At 68.8% G+C, this 20,959-nt stretch overlaps 1 protein-coding gene across 2 annotated transcripts in view; it reads left to right on the forward strand.

Annotated features, from left to right (window-relative positions):
• Positions 1–2,681: 2,681 nt before the first annotated feature.
• Positions 2,682–20,959, forward strand: part of OLFM2 (olfactomedin 2) — an 85,989-nt gene continuing 67,711 nt past the window's right edge. Inside the window, exon 1 of one of the 2 annotated variants that reach the window (XM_044995670.1) lies at positions 2,682–2,813. In XM_044995670.1, the coding sequence (XP_044851605.1) occupies positions 2,757–2,813 (57 nt within the window). In that variant the 5' untranslated portion in view covers positions 2,682–2,756. Of the gene's footprint in view, positions 2,814–20,035; positions 20,303–20,959 lie in introns of those variants that run through there. The other variant, XM_044995668.1, reaches the window with a different exon arrangement.

Consider the following 20,959-nt stretch of genomic DNA (forward strand, 5'->3'; position numbering starts at 1 on the left):
CGCACCCGCTGCAGCCCCACAGCCTGGGTCCTAGCACGCCCCGAAGCCCAGGCCCCGGCCCTGGCTCTGCGTGAGGAGCTGGTAGGGGCCACGTGGAGCCACTCACAGCATCCCCCCCCCGGGCCCAGTGCCCCCTCTCTGCTGGCTCCGGCACCCTCAGCTCCCCCCCCAGGCCTGCTGCCCCCTCCCCGCCGGCTCCGGCACCCTCGGCTCCCCCCGCCTGGGCCCGCTGCCCCCTCCCTGCTGGCTCCGGCACCCTCGGCTCCCCCCCCAGGCCTGCTGCCCCCTCCCTGCCAGCTCCGGCACCCTCGGCTCCCCCCCCGGGCCTGCTGCCCCCTCCCCGCCGGCTCCGGCACCCTCGGCTCCCCCCCGGGCCCAGTGCCCCCTCTCTGCTGGCTCCGGCACCCTCAGCTCCCCCCCCAGGCCTGCTGCCCCCTCCCTGCCGGCTCCGGCACCCTCGGCTCCCCCCCCGGCCCAGTGCCCCCTCCCTGCTGGCTCTGGCACCCTCGGCTCCCCCCCCAGGCCTGCTGCCCCCTCCCTGCCGGCTCCGGCACCCTCGGCTCCCCCCCCGGGCCCAGTGCCCCCTCCCTGCCGGCTCCGGCACCCTTGGCTCCCCCCCCGGGCCCAGTGCCCCCTCTCTGCTGGCTCCGGCACCCTCAGCTCCCCCGCCAGGCCTGCTGCCCCCTCCCTGCCGGCTCCAGCACCCTCGGCTCCCCCCCGGGCCCGCTGCCCCCTCCCTGCCAGCTCCAGCACCCTCAGCTCCCCCCCCAGGCCCAGTGCCCCCTCCCTGCTGGCTCCGGCACCCTCTGCTCCCAGCCCTGGCCTGCTGCCCCCTCCCTGCTGGCTCCGGCACCCTCGGCTCCCCCCCCCCAGGCCTGCTGCCCCCTCCCTGCTGGCTCCGGCACCCTCAGCTCTCCCCCCCCCAGGCCTGCTGCCCCCTCCCTGCCAGCTCCGGTACCCTTGGCTCCCCCCCTGGGACCGCTGCCCCCTCCCTGCCGGCTCCGGCACCCTCAGCTCCCCTCCCCCGGCCTGCTGACCCCTCCCTGCCGGCTCCGGCACCCTCGGCTCCCCCCCCAGGCCTGCTGCCCCCTCCCTGCCGGCTCCAACACCCTCAGCTCCCCCCCAGGCCTGCTGACCCCTCCCTGCCGGCTCCGGCACCCTCAGCTCTCCCCCCCCCGGGACCGCTGCCCCCTCTCTGCCGGCTCCAGCACCCTCGGCTCCCCTCTCCGGGACCGCTGCCCCCTCCCTGCCGGCTCCAGCACCCTCAGCTCCCCCCCCAGGCCTGCTGCCCCCTCCCTGCCGGCTCCGGCACCCTCGGCTCCCCCCCCCGGGACCGCTGCCCCCTCTCTGCCGGCTCCAGCACCCTCGGCTCGCCCCACTGGGACCTCTGCCCCCTCACTGCTGGCTCCGGCACCCTCGGCTCCCCCCTCCGGGACCGCTGCCCCCTCCATGCTGGCTCCGGCACCCTCGGCTCCCCCCCCAGGCCTGCGGCCCCCTCCCTGCCGGCTCCGGCACCCTCAGCTCCCCCCCCAGGCCTGCTGCCCGCTCCCTGCCGGCTCCGGCACCCTCGGCTCCCCCGGCCCGGGCCCGCTGCCCCCTCCCTGCTGGCTCCGGCACCCTCGGCTCCCCCCCCCAGGCCTGCTGCCCCCTCCCTGCTGGCTCCGGCACCCTCAGCTCTCCCCCCCCCCAGGCCTGCTGCCCCCTCCCTGCCAGCTCCGGTACCCTTGGCTCCCCCCCTGGGACCGCTGCCCCCTCCCTGCCGGCTCCGGCACCCTCAGCTCCCCCCCGCGGCCTGCTGACCCCTCCCTGCCGGCTCCGGCACCCTCGGCTCCCCCCCCCCCGAGTGTGTGGAGGGGCATCTCCCCGGCTCACCCCACTGGGGCTGTGCGCCCACCCCTCACGGCCACCTGGGAGGCAGGACGGACCTGGTTGGGGCACAATCCTCACGTCACGGGGGGCTGGACGCTAGGCCGGGTCCCACTGTGCAGCCCTAGCGGGGGCACCCAGAGGCCACAATGATGGGCACAAGGAGCAGGGTAGGAGAACGGGGAGTAGGGCCCTCCCGGCCCAGGACACAACAACAATGGAGGGAGGGAAAGCGGGGTCTCAACCCGCCCCCTTGAAACTCTCAGCCCCTCTCTAACCACTAGACCTCCCTCCCCTCCCAGAGCCACCAGAAGAGAACCCAGGAGTCCGGCGCCCGGCCCCTCCCCCTCTAACCACCACTCCCCTCCCCCAGCTGGGAGAGAACCCAGGAGTCCGGCGCCCGGCCCCTCCCCCTCTAACCACCACTCCCCTCCCCCAGCCGGGAGAGAACCCAGGAGTCCGGCGCCCGGCCCCTCCCCCTCTAACCACCACTCCCCTCCCCCAGCCGGGAGAGAACCCAGGAGTCCGGCGCCCGGCCCCTCCCCCTCTAACCACCACTCCCCTCCCCCAGCCGGGAGAGAACCCAGGAGTCCGGGGCCCAGCCCCTCCTCCAGCCGGGAGAGAACCCAGGAGTCCGGCGCCCAGCGCCGCTAAGCACAAGCCGGGCAGCCCCCCGCAGGTGTTTGAGGCGGGGCCTCGCCCCCCACCCCCGGCAGGCCCCTCCCCCCGCGCGCACGCTCCCTGCGCGGCGCAGCCCCGGGGTGCGCGGCGCGCAGCGAGCCCGGCCGGGGCCCCGCGCGAGGCGGAGCCGCGTGGAGCCGCGCGGGGCGGAGGGTCCCCGCCGGGGAGCCGGAGCCGGAGCCGCCCGGGCCGGGCTCCGCGTCTGCACCATGCGCCTCCTGCCCAGCCTCTGCCTGCTGCTGGCGGCCGGGTCCCGGGCAGCCCAGGTAGGCGCGGGGGGGGGCTCCGGGGGTCTGGGCCCCCAGCTCCCTCGGGGGGGCTCCGCTTGGAAGGGGGGGGGCTGGGGGCGCCGCCCGTCACCCCCGGGGGGCAGTTCGGGTCAGTGGCTCCTACCCCCAGGTGTGCACCTGTCCGGGCCCCGGGAGCCCTGCACCGGCCGGGCTCAGGTGGGGGCTTGGAGCCAGGGCGCCGGGTGTTTCCCACCCAGGGGAGCTCAGCTGCCGCCGGCCGGCCGGGGGCCCCTCAGGGGCCTGTTCTCAGCCGGGCTGGGGCTGGGGCTGGGGCTGGGGCGGTGCTGGCTGGTGGCTGCCCTGGGCCGCTGGCCCCTGGAGCGCGCTGCGGGACGGGGCGCGTTTGCAGGCAGGGCTGCAGAACAGGTGCCAGGACTCCTGGGTTCCTCCAGCTTGTGGAGGGCTCGGCACTTCTGCCGCTGTGCTGCGCCCCTGTGCCTCCGGCAACGTGTCCTGCCGGCCTCTCCCTGGCACCTGTGCCGCGTCCTGTGCCACCTGGCACCCGCTGTCCCCCAGGCCCAGCCCTGCCTCCGCTCCCTGCAGTCCCAGTCCCACCCTGGGGCTGGCAGTAGTGCCCGTGGTCTCCCTAGCGCTGGGGTCAAGGATGCACAGGCTGAGCCCCGGCTGTCCAGCCCCCTGGCAGGAGCCCCTCGGCCTGCCAGAGCCCCCGGGGGACCCGCTCTGCCCGCAGGCCTGGCCACGCGCCTCACCGCCTCCGAGGCTGAGCCTCTGGGCTCCTGCCCTCCTGCTGCCCGCCTGGAGCTCTGCCCCGTGGGTCCGGCTGAGCCCCACACCTGGCCCAGCCCTGGCCCCTCTGCAGGGACCAGCGCGGCTCAGCCAGGACTGGCAGCGGCCCCCGGCCGCGCTCCCCAAGCAGAGACGGGCTCCTTAGCCCCCGGCCCCGGGACGGCCCCCGGTTGGCGCAGAGCAGCGAAGGCTCCGACATGGGCCATGCGGCCGAGCCGGGGCTCCGCCCGGCCAAGCTGCCGTGGGTCCGTCTGGGCTGGATCTCCGGCTCTGTCAGGCCCGGTGAGAGCTGCTGAGCCCCTCCGCAGACCCGGCCTCACCCCGACACCTCTCGGGCCATCGTCCCGCTCCCGCGGAGCCCGGCCCAGTTCCCGTGTGCTGCTGAGCAGGGCTCATTGTTCACTGCCGGGGGCAGGGGCGTCTGTGTGGGCTCCCATGGTCCCTCCCGTCTCGTACTCTGCCCCAAGAGCAGCTTTAACCCTGCTGGGTAGCAGGGCAGAGTACAGAGGGAAACTGAGGCACCCATTAGCTTCATAACAATAGTACAGAAAATCTCCGCCGTGTTCTGTCCGCAAAGGGGGAAATCCGTGCCCATCCCCCCGGGACCCCATGTGGGGTTTGGCAGGTTCCTCCTTCCAGCTTCCCAAGGCTGCAGGATCCCAGCTGAGAGCAAGGGGCATCTGGTCCCTGTGTGGGAATGGCCACGCCAGGGTGAGAGCGGGGCCCCAATGCTGGGCTGATGGGGGAGGCTCTTTCCCCCCAGAATCCAGGGGGTGTGCCAGGCCCAGTCTCTCTGGGTCCCTCTCTGCTCTCGGTGTCCCAGCTGTCCGGGGGTGCGGGGGACGACTCTGTGCGGCTGCAATGTCTGAAATGGGGGGCTGGCCCTGGTGCAGGAGCCCCTTCTCCATCTCCTTGGCCCCCCACCTCCTCTAGTCCCGTCCCCCCGTCCTGTCCCAACCACTTCCTGTGCCCACAGACATCTGCTCCCGTGTGCAGGAACTGGAAAAGGTTCAGAAAAGGGCAACAGAAATGATGAGGGGGATGGAACAGCTTCCGTATGAGGAGAGAGTGATAAGCCTGGGACTTTTCAGCTTGGGAACGAGACGGCCAAGCGGGGAGATGCTAGAGGTCTATAAATCAGGCGTGGTGTAGAGAAAGTAAACAGGGAAGGGTTATTTACTCCTCCTCATAACACAAGAACAAGGGGGCACTAAATTAAATTAATAGGTAGCAAACAAACAAACACAAGAAAGTATTTTTTCACGCAATGCTCTGTCAACCTGTGGAACTCTTTGCTAGAGGATATTGTGAAGGCCAAGACTATAACAGGGTTCAAAAGGGAGCTAGATAAATTCATGGAGGGTACGTCCATCCATGGCTATCAGCCAGGCTGGGCAGGGATCGTGTCCCTAGCTTCAGTTTGCCAGCAGCTGGGAATGGGCGACAGGGGATGGGTCACTTGGTGATTCCCTGTTCTGGTCATTCCCTCTGGGGCACCTGGCATTGGCCACTGTCGGCAGATAGGACACTGGGCTGGATGGACCCTGGGTCTGACCCGGTCTGGCCGTTCTTGTGTGTGCCCCCCCTTGGGTGCAGTGGCCCTCCCCAGCTGGGCTGAGCTCAGGGCTCCCATGCGTACAGCTGGGTGGGGGTCTCCCCAGCCTGGCCCTGTGCTTGTGCATGGCATGGGGAGGGGGCAGGGCTCCTCTCAGGGCTGACTCCCGCCCGTGTGACCCTGAGTGGGAGACTCTCCCGGGCTGTGTCAGTGGCGGGTGGGCCCGGCTCACGGTGGGAGCTGGCGAGGGCCTGGGCACAGCAGCTGCATCCCTGATCCCAGAGTCCAGCCTCAGCCCTGGCCTTGCAGCGCCCCAGGGGCCAGGCGGGCAGGGCACGCAGCCTCCGGGCTCTGGCCCCGGGGTGAGTCCAGCTGAGCGTCTGCAGTGACTGGGCAGGGGCCAGGCGGGCAGGGCACGCAGCCTCCGGGGTGAGTCCAGCTGAGCGTCTGCAGTGACTGGGCAGCGTCTGTCAGTCGCCTGGAGCCCAGCGCCCCAGGCGGGCAGGGCACGCAGCCTCCGGGCTCTGGCCCCGGGGTGAGTCCAGCTGAGCGTCTGCAGTGACCAGCGCCCCTGGGGCCAGCTGCGGGAGGTCAGGCAGGGCTGAATCCACCCAGGGGGAGCTGTGACCCCACAGGCCCGGCTCTGCTGATAGCCAACCTCCCCTGCTCGTCCCTCCCTGAGCCTCCGTGCCCCCCCCACTCTTCTGGTCTCCCTCCTTCCCAGCCCCACTGCCTGGGGGCCCCTGGGCCAGAGGAGCTGCCAGGAAAGGGGGATCCTGGCTCTAAACACAAGTGATGCCTCCCCATGGGTCCCCGCCAGCGGCACTGCACCGGCGCTGGGCTGGAATCCCCCCACCCCCAGCCCCCTGAGTCGCTGGCAGACAGCAACACGGGAAGCCGGGCTCTAAACCCCATGGGCTCCAGTGGCTAGAATCCAGGTGCTGCCCAGGCCCAGAGCCCCTTGGGGGGAGCTGTGTGGGGAGGAGGGGATGCCCCCGGCCTGGAGCTGGCAGGGCTCTGTCGCGGAGTGGCCGGCGGAGAACTGGGATCTGCAGCTGCTGGCAGGGCTGGACTCCCTGAGGGGGGTCTCTGAGCTGCTCTTTGCAGACTCTGGCTCCCCCAGCCTCAGCCCTGGCCTCCAACCCTGCGCAGCTGAGCGGTGGCTGAGTCAGCCTGGCACAGCTGGCACCTGCAAGCCCTGTCCTGGGGCATGGAGGCTGCAGCTGCTCCCAGACTCCTGGTTAGACAGCTGGGCCTGCTGAATATTCACCAGGGCAGGCTCGCCCGCCATTGGCCAGCATCGGGAATATGCAGGATGTGCCCAGGGCTCTGGTTGGCTAGACAGCCGCTGCTCAGCCCGCCCTGTCCCCCTCTATGCCTGGGAGTGGGGGCGGGGAGGTGTCGTGGGGGTGGGGGGAGTCCTCCGATCTGAGCCCGTTAGTGCTGTGCTCTGGTTCCACCTAGTTCTGCTGTCGCTCCCACCCCTGTGCAAACTGAGCGTGTTACTCGGTGCCGGGTGGGCCTGGCGTGCAAAGCGAGCGTGCAGTGGTTGGGAGTGGTGCACGAGGGCCGGGTGGGCCGGGTGTGCAAAGCGAGCGTGCAGTGGTTGGGCGTGGTGCACGAGGGCCGGGTGGGCCTGGCGTGCAAAGCGAGCGTGCAGTGGTTAGGAGTGATGCACGAGGGCCGGGTGGGCCTGGCGTGCAAAGCGAGCATGCAGTGGTTGAGAATGGTGCACAAGGGCCGGGTGGGCCTGACGTGCAAAGCGAGCGTGCAGTGGTTGGGAGTGGTGCACGAGGGCCGGGTGGGCCTGGCATGCAAAGCGAGCGTGCATTGGTTGGGAGTGGTGCACGAGGGCCGGGTGGGCCGGGTGTTCAAAGCGAGCGTGCAGTGGTTGGGAGTGGTGCACGAGGGCCGGGTGGGCCTGGTGTGCAAAGCGAGCGTGCAGTGGTTGGGAGTGGTGCACGAGGGCCGGGTGGGCCTGGTGTGCAAAGCGAGCGTGCAGTGGTTGGGAGTGGTGCACGAGGGCCGGGTTTGCAAAGCGAGCATGCAGTGGTTGGGAGTGGTGCACGAGGGCCGGGTGTGCAAAGCGAGCGTGCAGTGGTTGGGAGTGGTGCACGAGGGCCGGGTGGGCCTGGCGTGCAAAGCAAGCCTGCAGTGGTTGGGAGTGGTGCACGAGGGCCGGGTGGGCCGGGTGTGCAAAGCGAGCGTGCAGTGGTTGGGAGTGGTGCACGAGGGCCGGGTGGGCCTGGCGTGCAAAGCGAGCGTGCAGTGGTTGGGAGTGGTGCATGAGGGCCGGGTGTGCAAAGTGAGCGTGCAGTGGTTGGGAGTGGTGCACGAGGGCTGGGTGGGCCGGGTGTGCAAAGCGAGCGTGCAGTGGTTGGGAGTGGTGCACGAGGGCCGGGTGGGCCTGGCGTGCAAAGCGAGCGTGCAGTGGTTGGGAGTGGTGCACGAGGGCCGGGTGGGCCAGGTGTGCAAAGCGAGCGTGCAGTGGTTGGGAGTGGTGCACTAGGGCCGGGTGGGCCTGGCGTGCAAAGCGAGCGTGCAGTGGTTGGGAGTGGTGCACGAGGGCCCGGTGTGCAAAGCGAGCGTGCAGTGGTTGGGAGTGGTGCAGGATGGGAGAGGATGCGACTCATGCCCGCAAGCAGGAGGGTGCATGTGCTAACTCTGGGTATTCTAGTTACTCATAGTGAGGTCTGGCCCTTTCCTGAACCCTGCGGGGCTCTCGGCCTCCGAGAGATCCTGTGGCAGAGAGTTCCAGCGGCTCATTGTGAACCATGCAGAAAATGTGTACCCTCGCGGTCTAGCTAGAGCAGCTGCTGGGCCACCAGGGTCTGCCTCTGTCTCCTAAGGGTGCCTTTGCCCCGCTCTGGCTCCAGTGCTCATGGACAAGTTTGGGGGGTGCATGTGTCTGAGTCTCCTCTCCCCCAGGAGCTGCGCTGGCTCCCTGCTTGTTCTCTCCTTATGACCACGGTTCATTCCCCAGCACGGCACTAAATGCCACATAACGAGCCTGAATTAACGAGCAATTTACATGCAGATTCCCAGTGATTACACTATGGTTGGGCAAATTAGAAGAGCATCAGCGAGTGCTGAGGTGGGTGGGTGGGTGCTGGGTTCACTGATCTCCGGCTTGTGGCGTAACAATGCACACTTCCCGTGTAGGCGTCCGTGCCCCCTCCGTGGGACGGGTCCCTCAGCGCCTCCCGCTCCCTCGGCCCCACAGGCAGTGCCGTCTCCCCGCTGGCAGGCCTGGCCTGCGTGCTCCCAGAGGTGCTGGTGACCCGGAGAGCGGGGCCGGGTGTGCCTGTCTCAGCGAGGCTGGGCAGTGTGGGTGCTGCTGGGACGCCCGTCGGGAGCCGGGTGCCCCAGGTGGGGCGAGGGGCTTCTCTCATAGGGGTCTCTCTTCCCCGGCTGGCCAGAGTCCTGCAGAGAGGGGGCCGGGGCCGGGCACTCGGGGGTGCAGCTTGAAGGGTCCGTGGCAGGGCCTGGGACGGGGCCGGCAGAGGGGCGGGCTCAGGGCTGGCCTGAGCGGCACGGTCTCCCCCATCACACCAGCGCACAGCTGTGCTTCCCGCACTCCGTGGCCGCCGAGCCCCAGCCTGTCGCCCGCGGGGATGCGGCTGGTGTGACATGCGGGCTGCTGCCGCCACCTGATGCTCACTGGCTCCCTGCCTGTGCCAGGCACCAGGATGCCACGTCTCAGTCAGGGCAGGGCAGTGCTGGGGCGTCTGGCACTGCTGCCAACCACGCGCAGGGCAGCAGCCTTGGCATGCAGCCTGGCATGGGGGCAGAGAAGCTGGCACAGACCTGGGGTCTCTGGGCCTCGACCCTCATGGTGCCGGTTCCGGGGGTTTGGGGGGAGCCTCCCGCAGCATCTGGGCACCGCCTGCCTGCCCCTGCCTGGAAGTGGCTGCACAGCACAGTGATGCTGATTCCCCCCTTACCCTGCGTCTCACCCCATTGCAAGCTCTGCCGGGGGGCGGGGGGAGCCCTGATTGAGGCACCTCACCCGGAGATCTGGGGGGAGGGGGCTGCACCCACCTTGCCCCTCCTGCTCCCCCAGGCTCTGTTTTTCTGCCCGCTGGAGTCTGTCCCCTCAGCTTCATCCCTGTCTCCCCGCTGTGTTCCCCCCCCGCAGCACTCGGAAGAGCCCCCATCCCTGCAGCCAGCCTGGCCTGGGGCCGTCTCCGCTCACCCCACCGATGGGGGGAGCCGGAGCCCAAGGAGCCGGTCCTGGCACCTGGTGCAGGGATTTGCGTGATGGATAAATCGTGTGTGTGTGTGTGAGACTGACTCGCTCTCGCCCCCGTGGCCTGGGCGAGGCTCAGTGAGGCTCGAAGGCAGCGGGTTCCAAGTGGGGGAGAGGAAGAGGCGTGGGCCGGTGGAACTCTCTGCCACAAGGGTTCACCCAGGCTGAGGAGTGTTGTTTACTGGTGTTACGGCAGCGCCCAGGGCCCCAGGGTGAGGGCGTGGCGCAGACACTGAATGGAGACGGGCCCTGCCCTGAACAACTGACAGTCTCCATGCAGCCGAGAGCTGGGCAGGGTTGAGAAAAGGGACCAGCCGTTTCTGTGGCTAATGAGAACATCCCTAGTTAGAGCAGCAAGGGGCAGAACGGGCCCAAGAGGCCTGGCTGGGCCAGAGGCCCCCTGCGTCCTGACCTGTAACTCCCAGGGGTCAGCAGGGGGCTTCCCCGGGGCCAAGAATCCCACCGCTGCCTCCTGCAGGGCTCGGGCACCTTCCTCCACAGCCGTGGTGCTGTCAGAGCCGGGCTGCTGGGCTGGGCTGGGCTAGAGACTCGTGTGTGCGTGTGCGGTGCTGCTGCTGCTGTCAGAGCCGGGATACCGGGCTAGACGGGCCCTGGGCTGGGCTAGAGACTCGTGTGTGTGTGTGTGTGTGTGTGTGTGTATGTGCGTGTGTGTGCGGTGCTGCTGCTGTCGGAGCCGGGATACCGGGCTAGACGGGCGCTGTCTCGCTGTGTGTGCACGCGCAGTGACTTCTAGTCCCCACAAGGTGGCACTGCAGCACCACTCAGTCCGGCTTGGTCTGGGTGCCAGCGCTACGCTGGGCGGAGCTGCCGACTGGCCGCGTCGCTCCTGAGCGGGGCATTCACACCGTGTCCAGGTGCCGCGTGTCTGGGCGGCGCCCGGCCGGACGGGGCCCCGCTCTCAGTTGCTCTGTGTCTGGGCAGCGCCCGGCCCAATGTGGCCCCGATCTCGGTCGCTCTGTGTCTGGGCAGCGCCCGGCCCAATGTGGCCCCGATCTCGGTCGCTCTGTGTCTGGGCGGCGCCCGGCCCGACGGGGCCCCGATCTCGGTCGCTCTGTGTCTGGGCGGCGCCCGGCCCGACGGGGCCCCGATCTCGGTCGCTGTGTGTCTGGGCGGCACCTGGCCCGACGGGGCCCCGATCTCAGGCGCTCTGTGTCTGGGCGGCGCCCGGCCCGACGGGGCCCCGATCTCGGTCGCTGTGTGTCTGGGCGGCACCTGGCCCGACGGGGCCCCGATCTCAGGCGCTCTGTGTCTGGGCGGCGCCCGGCCCAACAGGGCCCTGATCTCGGTCGCCGTGTGTCTGGGCAGCGCCCGGCCCGACGGGGCCTCGATCTCGGTCGCTCTGTGTCTGGGCGGCGCCCGGCCCGACGGGGCCCCGATCTCGGGCGCCGTGTGTCTGGGCGGCGCCCGGCCCGACGGGGCCTCGATCTCGGGCGCCGTGTGTCTGGGCGGCGCCCGGCCCGACGGGGCCCCGATCTCGGGCGCCGTGTGTCTGGGCGGCGCCCGGCCCGACGGGGCCTCGATCTCGGTCGCTCTGTGTCTGGGCGGCGCCCGGCCCGACGGGGCCCCGATCTCGGGCGCTGTGTGTCTGGGCGGCGCCCGGCCCGACGGGGCCCCGATCTTGGTCGCTGTGTGTCTGGGCGGCGCCCGGCCCGACGGGGCCCCGATCTCGGTTGCTCTGTGTCTGGGCGGCGCCCGGCGCGACGGGGCCCCGATCTCGGTCGCCGTGTGTCTGGGCGGCGCCCGGCCCGACGGGGCCCCGATCTCGGTCGCCGTGTGTCTGGGCGGCGCCCGGCCCGACGGGGCCTCGATCTCGGTCGCTCTGTGTCTGGGCGGCGCCCGGCGCGACGGGGCCCCGATCTCGGTCGCTCTGTGTCTGGGCGGCGCCCGGCCCGACGGGGCCCCGATCTCGGTCGCCGTGTGTCTGGGCGGCGCCCGGCCCGACGGGGCCCCGATCTCAGTCGCTCTGTGTCTGGGCGGCGCCCGGCCCGACGGGGCCCCATCTCGGTCGCTGTGTGTCTGGGCGGGGCCCGCCCCGACGGGGCCCCGATCTCGGTCGCTGTGTGTCTGGGCGGCGCCCGGCCCGACGGGGCCCCGATCTCGGTCGCTGTGTGTCTGGGCGGCGCCCGGCCCGACGGGGCCCCGATCTCGGTCGCTGTGTGTCTGGGCGGCGCCCGGCCCGACGGGGCCCCGATCTCGGTCGCCGTGTGTCTGGGCGGCGCCCGGCCCGACGGGGCCCCGATCTTGGTCGCTGTGTGTCTGGGCGGCGCCCGGCCCGACGGGGCCCCGATCTCGGTTGCTCTGTGTCTGGGCGGCGCCCGGCCCGACGGGGCCCCGATCTCGGTCGCCGTGTGTCTGGGCGGCGCCCGGCCCGACGGGGCCCCGATCTCGGTCGCCGTGTGTCTGGGCGGCGCCCGGCCCGACGGGGCCCCGATCTCGGTCGCCGTGTGTCTGGGCGGCGCCCGGCCCGACGGGGCCCCGATCTCGGTCGCCGTGTGTCTGGGCGGCGCCCGGCCCGACGGGGCCCCGATCTCGGTCGCCGTGTGTCTGGGCGGCGCCCGGCCCGACGGGGCCCCGATCTCGGTCGCCGTGTGTCTGGGCGGCGCCCGGCCCGACGGGGCCCCGATCTCGGTCGCCGTGTGTCTGGGCGGCGCCCGGCCCGACGGGGCCCCGATCTCGGTCGCCGTGTGTCTGGGCGGCGCCCGGCCCGACGGGGCCCCGATCTCGGTCGCCGTGTGTCTGGGCGGCGCCCGGCGCGACGGGGCCCCGATCTCGGTCGCTGTGTGTCTGGGCGGCGCCCGGCCCGACGGGGCCTCCAGGTGCTCCCATCATAGAAATTATGTTAATATGAACAAAACAAACACTCCTTCCTGTGTGCTGAGTTCTGTGGATGGAGGCAGTGGTGAGCTGGAGCCGGTTCCCAAGAACCGGTTGCTAAAATTAGAGCTCCGTGGAGAACCGGTTGTTAAAGGGCCAGGGGGTGGGCAAAGAACTCCGGTCCGCGGGCCGGACCATCCTGTTGCTCCCAGGAGTCCCAGTTGGGGAGGCTGAGGGTCCCCTGGCCCTTCCCCCGCTTCCCCCCAGCTGCCACCGGCACCAGCTGGGCAGCTCAGCTGAGCTGAGTCTTCCTGCTGCTTTGAGCTGCCGGCAAGGTAAGGGGGGAGGGGGCTGCAAGCTCTAGGGCTGCCGAGGGGGCAAGTGGGGCAATTTGCCCCAGGCCCTGCAGGGGCCCCCGGCCCCATGAGTATCTCTCCCCCGGCAGCTGCCCCGCTCCCCCCCCCTTAAATCAGAACTTTTTATAGGGAACCGGTTGTTAAGATTTTGGCAGCTCATCACTGGATGCAGGGTCCCGGACTCCTGGGTTCTGTAGCTCTGGGAGGGGACGGGGTCGAGTGGTTGGAGCGGGGGCTGGGAGCCAGGACTCCTGGGTTCTTTCTGTAGCTCTGCGAGGGGACGGGGTCGAGTGGTTGGAGCAGGGGGCTGGGAGCCAGGACTCCTGGGTTCTATCTGTAGCTCTGGGAGGGGATGGGGTCGAGTGGTTGGAGCGGGGGGCTGGGAGCCAGGACTCCTGGGTTCTATCTGTAGCTCTGGGAGGGGACGGGGTCGAGTGGTTGGAGCAGGGGGCTGGGAGCCAGGACTCCTGGGTTCTATCTGTAGCTCTGGGAGGGGACGGGGTCGAGTGGTTGGAGCGGGGGGCTGGGAGCCAGGACTCCTGGGTTCTATCTGTAGCTCTGGGAGGGGACGGGGTCGAGTGGTTGGAGCGGGGGCCTGAGAGCCAGGACTCCTGGGTTCTATCTGTAGCTCTGGGAGGGGACGGGGTCGAGTGGTAGGAGCGGGGGCTGGGAGCCAGGACTCCTGGGTTCTATCTGTAGCTCTGGGAGGGGACGGGCTCCAGTGGTTGGAGCAGGGGGCTGGGAGCCAGGACTCCTGGGTTCTATCTGTAGCTCTGGGAGGGGACGGGGTCGAGTGGTTGGAGCGGGGGCTGGGAGCCAGGACTCCTGGGTTCTTTCTGTAGCTCTGCGAGGGGACGGGGTCGAGTGGTTGGAGCAGGGGGCTGGGAGCCAGGACTCCTGGGTTCTATCTGTAGCTCTGGGAGGGGATGGGGTCGAGTGGTTGGAGCGGGGGGCTGGGAGCCAGGACTCCTGGGTTCTATCTGTAGCTCTGGGAGGGGACGGGGTCGAGTGGTTGGAGCAGGGGGCTGGGAGCCAGGACTCCTGGGTTCTATCTGTAGCTCTGGGAGGGGACGGGGTCGAGTGGTTGGAGCGGGGGGCTGGGAGCCAGGACTCCTGGGTTCTATCTGTAGCTCTGGGAGGGGACGGGGTCGAGTGGTTGGAGCGGGGGCCTGAGAGCCAGGACTCCTGGGTTCTATCTGTAGCTCTGGGAGGGGACGGGGTCGAGTGGTAGGAGCGGGGGCTGGGAGCCAGGACTCCTGGGTTCTATCTGTAGCTCTGGGAGGGGACGGGCTCCAGTGGTTGGAGCAGGGGGCTGGGAGCCAGGACTCCTGGGTTCTATCTGTAGCTCTGGGAGGGGACGGGGTCGAGTGGTTGGAGCGGGGGCTGGGAGCCAGGACTCCTGGGTTCTTTCTGTAGCTCTGGGAGGGGACGGGGTCGAGTGGTTGGAGCAGGGGGCTGGGAGCCAGGACTCCTGGGTTCTATCTGTAGCTCTGGGAGGGGACGGGGTCGAGTGGTAGGAGCGGGGGGCTGGGAGCCAGGACTCCTGGGTTCTATCTGTAGCTCTGCGAGGGGACGGGGTCGAGTGGTTGGAGCAGGGGGCTGGGAGCCAGGACTCCTGGGTTCTATCTGTAGCTCTGGGAGGGGATGGGGTCGAGTGGTTGGAGCGGGGGGCTGGGAGCCAGGACTCCTGGGTTCTATCTGTAGCTCTGGGAGGGGACGGGGTCGAGTGGTTGGAGCAGGGGCCTGGGAGCCAGGACTCCTGGGTTCTATCTGTAGCTCTGGGAGGGGACGGGGTCGAGTGGTTGGAGCGGGGGCCTGAGAGCCAGGACTCCTGGGTTCTATCTGTAGCTCTGGGAGGGGACGGGGTCGAGTGGTAGGAGCGGGGGCTGGGAGCCAGGACTCCTGGGTTCTATCTGTAGCTCTGGGAGGGGACGGGCTCCAGTGGTTGGAGCAGGGGGCTGGGAGCCAGGACTCCTGGGTTCTATCTGTAGCTCTGGGAGGGGACGGGGTCGAGTGGTTGGAGCGGGGGCTGGGAGCCAGGACTCCTGGGTTCTATCTGTAGCTCTGGGAGGGGACGGGGTCGAGTGGTTGGAGCGGGGGCTGGGAGCCAGGACTCCTGGGTTCTATCTGTAGCTCTGGGAGGGGACGGGGTCGAGTGGTTGGAGCGGGGGCTGGGAGCCAGGACTCCTGGGTTCTTTCTGTAGCTCTGCGAGGGGACGGGGTCGAGTGGTTGGAGCAGGGGGCTGGGAGCCAGGACTCCTGGGTTCTATCTGTAGCTCTGGGAGGGGACGGGGTCGAGTGGTTGGAGCAGGGGGCTGGGAGCCAGGACTCCTGGGTTCTATCTGTAGCTCTGGGAGGGGACCGGGTCGAGTGGTTGGAGCAGGGGGCTGGGAGCCAGGACTCCTGGGTTCTATCTGTAGCTCTGGGAGGGGACGGGGTCGAGTGGTTGGAGCGGGGGGCTGGGAGCCAGGACTCCTGGGTTCTATCTGTAGCTCTGGGAGGGGACGGGGTCGAGTGGTTGGAGCGGGGTCTGGGAGCCAGGACTCCTGTGTTCTATCTGTACCTCTGGGAGGGGACGGGGTCGAGTGGTAGGAGCGGGGGGCTGGGAGCCAGGACTCCTGGGTTCTATCTGTAGCTCTGGGAGGGGACGGGGTCGAGTGGTTGGAGCAGGGGGCTGGGAGCCAGGACTCCTGGGTTCTATCTGTAGCTCTGGGAGGGGACGGGGTCGAGTGGTTGGAGCAGGGGGCTGGGAGCCAGGACTCCTGGGTTCTATCTGTAGCTCTGGGAGGGGACGGGGTCGAGTGGTAGGAGCGGGGGGCTGGGAGCCAGGACTCCTGGGTTCTATCTGTAGCTCTGGGAGGGGACGGGGTCGAGTGGTTGGAGCAGGGGGCTGGGAGCCAGGACTCCTGGGTTCTATCTGTAGCTCTGGGAGGGGACGGGGTCGAGTGGTTGGAGCAGGGGGCTGGGAGCCAGGACTCCTGGGTTCTATCTGTAGCTCTGGGAGGGGACGGGGTTGAGTGGTTGGAGCAGGGGCCTGAGAGCCAGGACTCCTGGGTTCTATCTGTAGCTCTGGGAGGGGACGGGGTCGAGTGGTAGGAGCTGGGGGCTGGGAGCCAGGACTCCTGGGTTCTATCTGTAACTCTGGGAGGGGACGGGGTCGAGTGGTTGGAGCAGGGGCCTGGGAGCCAGGACTCCTGGGTTCTATCTGTAGCTCTGGGAGGGGACGGGGTCGAGTGGTTGGAGCAGGGGGCTGGGAGCCAGGACTCCTGGGTTCTATCTGTAGCTCTGGGAGGGGACGGGGTCGAGTGGTTGGAGCAGGGGGCTGGGAGCCAGGACTCCTGGGTTCTATCTGTAGCTCTGGGAGGGGACGGGGTCGAGTGGTTGGAGCAGGGGGCTGGGAGCCAGGACTCCTGGGTTCTATCTGTAGCTCTGGGAGGGGACGGGGTCGAGTGGTTGGAGCAGGGGGCTGGGAGCCAGGACTCCTGGGTTCTATCTGTAGCTCTGGGAGGGGACGGGGTCGAGTGGTTGGAGCAGGGGGCTGGGAGCCAGGACTCCTGGGTTCTATCTGTAGCTCTGGGAGGGGACGGGGTCGAGTGGTTGGAGCGGGGGCTGGGAGCCAGGACTCCTGGGTTCTATCTGTAGCTCTGGGAGGGGACGGGGTTGAGTGGTTGGAGCAGGGGGCTGGGAGCCAGGACTCCTGGGTTCTTTCTGTAGCTCTGGGAGGGGACGGGGTCGTGTGGTTGGAGCAGGGGGCTGGGAGCCAGGACTCCTGGGTTCTATCTGTAGCTCTGGGAGGGGACGGGGTTGAGTGGTTGGAGCAGGGGGCTGGGAGCCAGGACTCCTGGGTTCTATCTGTAGCTCTGGGAGGGGACGGGGTCGAGTGGTTGGAGCGGGGGCTGGGAGCCAGGACTCCTGGGTTCTTTCTGTAGCTCTGGGAGGGGACGGGGTCGTGTGGTTGGAGCAGGGGGCTGGGAGCCAGGACTCCTGGGTTCTATCTGTAGCTCTGGGAGGGGACGGGCTCCAGTGGTTGGAGCAGGGGGCTGGGAGCCAGGACTCCTGGGTTCTATCTGTAGCTCTGGGAGGGGACGGGGTCGAGTGGTTGGAGCGGGGGCTGGGAGCCAGGACTCCTGGGTTCTTTCTGTAGCTCTGGGAGGGGACGGGGTCGAGTGGTTGGAGCAGGGGGCTGGGAGCCAGGACTCCTGGGTTCTATCTGTAGCTCTGGGAGGGGAAGGGGTCGAGTGATTGGAGCGGGGGGCTGGGAGCCAGGACTCCTGGGTTCTATCTGTAGCTCTGGGAGGGGACGGGGTCGAGTGGTTGGAGCAGGGGGCTGGGAGCCAGGACTCCTGGGTTCTATCTGTAGCTCTGGGAGGGGACGGGGTCGAGTGGTTGGAGCGGGGGGCTGGGAGCCAGGACTCCTGGGTTCTATCTGTAGCTCTGGGAGGGGACGGGGTCGAGTGGTTGGAGCGGGGGGCTGGGAGCCAGGACTCCTGGGTTCTATCTGTAGCTCTGGGAGGGGACGGGGTCGAGTGGTTGGAGCGGGGGGCTGGGAGCCAGGACTCCTGGGTTCTATCTGTAGCTCTGGGAGGGGACGGGGTCGAGTGGTTGGAGCGGGGGGCTGGGAGCCAGGACTCCTGGGTTCTATCTGTAGCTCTGGGAGGGGACGGGGTCGAGTGGTTGGAGCAGGGCCCTGAGAGCCAGGACTCCTGGGTTCTATCTGTAGCTCTGGGAGGGGACGGGGTCGAGTGGTAGGAGCAGGGGCCTGAAAGCCAGGACTCCTGGGTTCTATCTGTAGCTCTGGGAGGGGACGGGGTTGAGTGGTTGGAGCGGGGGCTGGGAGCCAGGACTCCTGGGTTCTGTAGCTCTGGGAGGGGACGGGGTCGAGTGGTAGGAGCGGGGGCTGGGAGCTAGGACTCCTGGGTTCTGTAGCTCTGGGAGGGGACGGGGTCGAGTGGTAGGAGCGGGGGCTGGGAGCCAGGACTCCTGGGTTCTGTGTCAGCGTGAAGAGGGAGCTGTCCTCTGTCCCGATCCGAGGTAGCGAGACGTCTGTGTGGCCAGCAGGTGGCGACGCTGGGCTTGGAAAGAAACCGGCCTGGGGGGGGTGGGGGGGCGCTGGGCTGAGGCAGGTGCAGGGGACGAGGGGCTGGGGGGGGGCGTGACGGAGCAGGGCGGATTTGACCTGGGACTGGTTTTTTTACTCAAACCATTTATTGCTGCCAGTTTAGTAGAGGCACCGGTGGCTTGCCCATGGCCCATGCTTGTAATGTACAACGCACGCACGTCCTGCCAGTCCTCCTTCAGCAAGGACACCAGGGAGTTGATGGCCAGGTGAATGTTGTAGACTAGCTCATCCTCCGTCATTTTCACATGGCCGACAGCCACAGCCAGACAGCACCTTCTTCATTTGCAGGGAGTTACAGTGGGGATGGGAAGGAGTCTCCCTGCGCTGTACCCTGAGCCAGGAGCGGGGCGGGGAGAATTCACACCTGCCCCGGAGACTGAACAAAAGAGAGGGGAGGGGGGAGCGGCTGGGGGGATTTTTAGTTTCAGTTTGGGGCTGGGGGGTGCAACGCAGGGAACCCCAGGCTGGGGTCTAAGCTCCCTGAACCCCCAGAAGGACTTGACTGAGGGGCCCTGGCTGTACCTACAAGCTCTGCTGTAGCCTGCGTCCCTACTGTCCAATAAACCTCCCGTCTCACTGGCTGGCTGAGAGTCCCGGTGAATCCCAGGAAGAGGGTGCAGGGCCCCGACTCCCCCACACTCTGTGACAGGGGGACGATCACTTGCCATCACAGCGGCCGCAGCCGGGGGGCAAAGGGGCCAGTCCCGCTAGTGACAGAGAGGGGGCGCGTGTGGGCCCCGGGGCCACTGTGTGGAGTGGGGAGGGGCAGGGCCGGGCCCACTGGCAAAGGGCTCCCCAGGGCTGAGCAGGGGGAGTTTACAGTTAAAATCGCGAATGAAGCGCACACACGCGCACACCACACACACACACACTGAACACGCATGCGTGCGCGCACACACACAGAGTTCAGGAGGACACACGCACACACACCATGCGTGTGTGCACACGCACACACACACACACACAGTTCAGGTGGGCGCGCGCACACACACACACAGAGTTCAGGAGGACACACACGCACACACCAGGTGGGTGCACGCACACACACACACACACAGAGTTCAGGAGGACACATGCACACACCATGCGTGTGTGCGCACACACACACACACACAGAGTTCAGGAGGACACACACACACACACACAGTTCAGGTGGGTGCACGCACACACACACACACACAGAGTTCAGGAGGACACACACGCACACACCATGCGCGTGTGCACACGCGCACACACACATACAGAGTTCAGGAGGACACACACACACACACACCAGGTGGGCGCACGCACACACACACACCAGGTGGGCGCACGCACACACACACACCAGGTGGGTGCACGCACACACACACACACAGAGTTCAGGAGGACGCACGCACACACACACACACAGAGTTCAGGTGGGTGCACGCACACACACACACACAGAGTTCAGGTGGGTGCACGCACACACACACACACACACCAGGTGGGCGCACGCACGCGCGCGCGCACACACACACACAGAGTTCAGGAGGACACATGCACTCACCATGTGCGTGCGCACACACACACACACACACACACACACACACACACACACACACACACACAGAGTTCAGGTGGACGCGCGCACACGCTCTCTCTCTCTCTCTCTCTCTCTCTCTCTCTCCGGGCTGGCTCGGCAGGTCTCTGTTCCCCTCCGCCTGGGCTCTGTACGGCGCCACCACCAGGGGGGCTGGGCACTTTCTCCCCTGCGTGGGGGGGTCAGCAGCAATAGCAGGTTGCGTCCCCTCCAGGGAAGGGGCAGCTGGGCTGGGGGGGCTGCAAGGTCCTGGGGTCCCGGCCTTGTCAGCCATTCAGCCTCCCTCCTGCTCTGGGGCAACCCAGGCGGGGCCCTTCCCATCCTGCCGGCCTCTAGCTCCCCCCCCCCCAGAGGCCCCCCCCCTCGGAGCCCCCACGTGGGGCCAGGGCCTCTCCCTGCAGCCGGCTGGCGACTGGCGAGACCCTGAGTGACAGCCCCCCCCGGGCGATGCTCTCCCAGTGACCAGCCCCCCCATCTCACCGCTTTGATGGGTCCTTCCCCTGAGCTCTCGTAACCCCCCTCCCCAGCTGCCTCCTCGTTTCCTCGACAACCCCCTAAGCTCGAGCCCCCGCTGCCCCCCCGGGAGCCCAGGCCTCCGCGGAGACCGGGCCAGATGGCCAGGGCTTCCCGGTGCCATCTCTGCTCAGCCTCCCCCGCCCAGCCGGCCCGTGGCCAGCACCAGCTGACGTCACTCGGCTGGAAGTGCTGGGGAGCGGAGCGGGGCTTGGCTCCAGCCGGGCGCTTTATAAGGACGGGAGCGGAGCCGCGCGGTTCTCTCCGGCTCGCGCTCAGCCCCGGAGGCCGGCTGGCGAGCGGGGGCGCGAGGGGGCTCCCTGGGCCGGGAGCCGAGGCTCGGGAAGCAGGCTGCCGCCCCACCGAGGGGGGATGAGGCAGGGGCCGACATGACCGTGCCGCTGCTGAAGATCGGAGCCGTGCTCAGCACCATGGCCATGGTCACCAACTGGATGTCGCAGACGCTGCCCTCCCTGGTGGGCCTCAATGGCACCACGATCTCCCGGGCTGGCACCTCGGAGAAAATCGTGAGTCCCCGTGGCCGGGTGTCTGCGGGAGCGGCTGCGTGTGTCTGGGGGGTGTCTGTCCAGGTGCCCCATGGCCGGGTGTCTGCGGGAGCGGCTGTGTGTGTGGGGGTGTCTGTCCGGGTGCCCCATGGCCAGGTGTCTGTGTGAGCAGCTGTGTCGGGGGGGGGTGTCTGTCCGGGTGCCCCATGGCCGGGTGTCTGCGGGAGCGGCTGCGTGTGTCTGGGGGGTGTCTGTCCGGGTGCCCCATGGCCGGGTGTCTGCGGGAGCGGCTGCGTGTGTCTGGGGGGTGTCTGGCCGGGTGCCCCGTGGCCGGGTGTCTGTGTGAGCGGCTGCGTGTGTCTGGGGGGGTGTCTGTCCGGGTGCCCCGTGGCCGGGTGTCTGTGTGAGCGGCTGTGTCTGGGGGGGTGTCTGTCCGGGTGCCCCATGGCCGGGTGTCTGTGTGAGCGGCTGTGTCTGGGGGGGTGTCTGTCCGGGTGCCCCACGGCCGGGTGTCTGTGTGAGCAGCTGTGTCTGGGGGGGTGTCTGTCCGGGTGCCCCATGGCCGGGTGTCTGTGTGAGCAGCTGTGTGTGTGTGGGGGGTGTCTGTCCGTCCAGGTGCCCCGTGGCCGGGTGTCTGCGCGAGCGGCTGTGTCTGGGGGGGATGTCCGTCTGGGTGCC

This window comes from Mauremys mutica, chromosome 20, assembly GCF_020497125.1.
Source record: "Mauremys mutica isolate MM-2020 ecotype Southern chromosome 20, ASM2049712v1, whole genome shotgun sequence".
Classification (NCBI taxonomy): Eukaryota; Metazoa; Chordata; order Testudines; family Geoemydidae; genus Mauremys; species Mauremys mutica.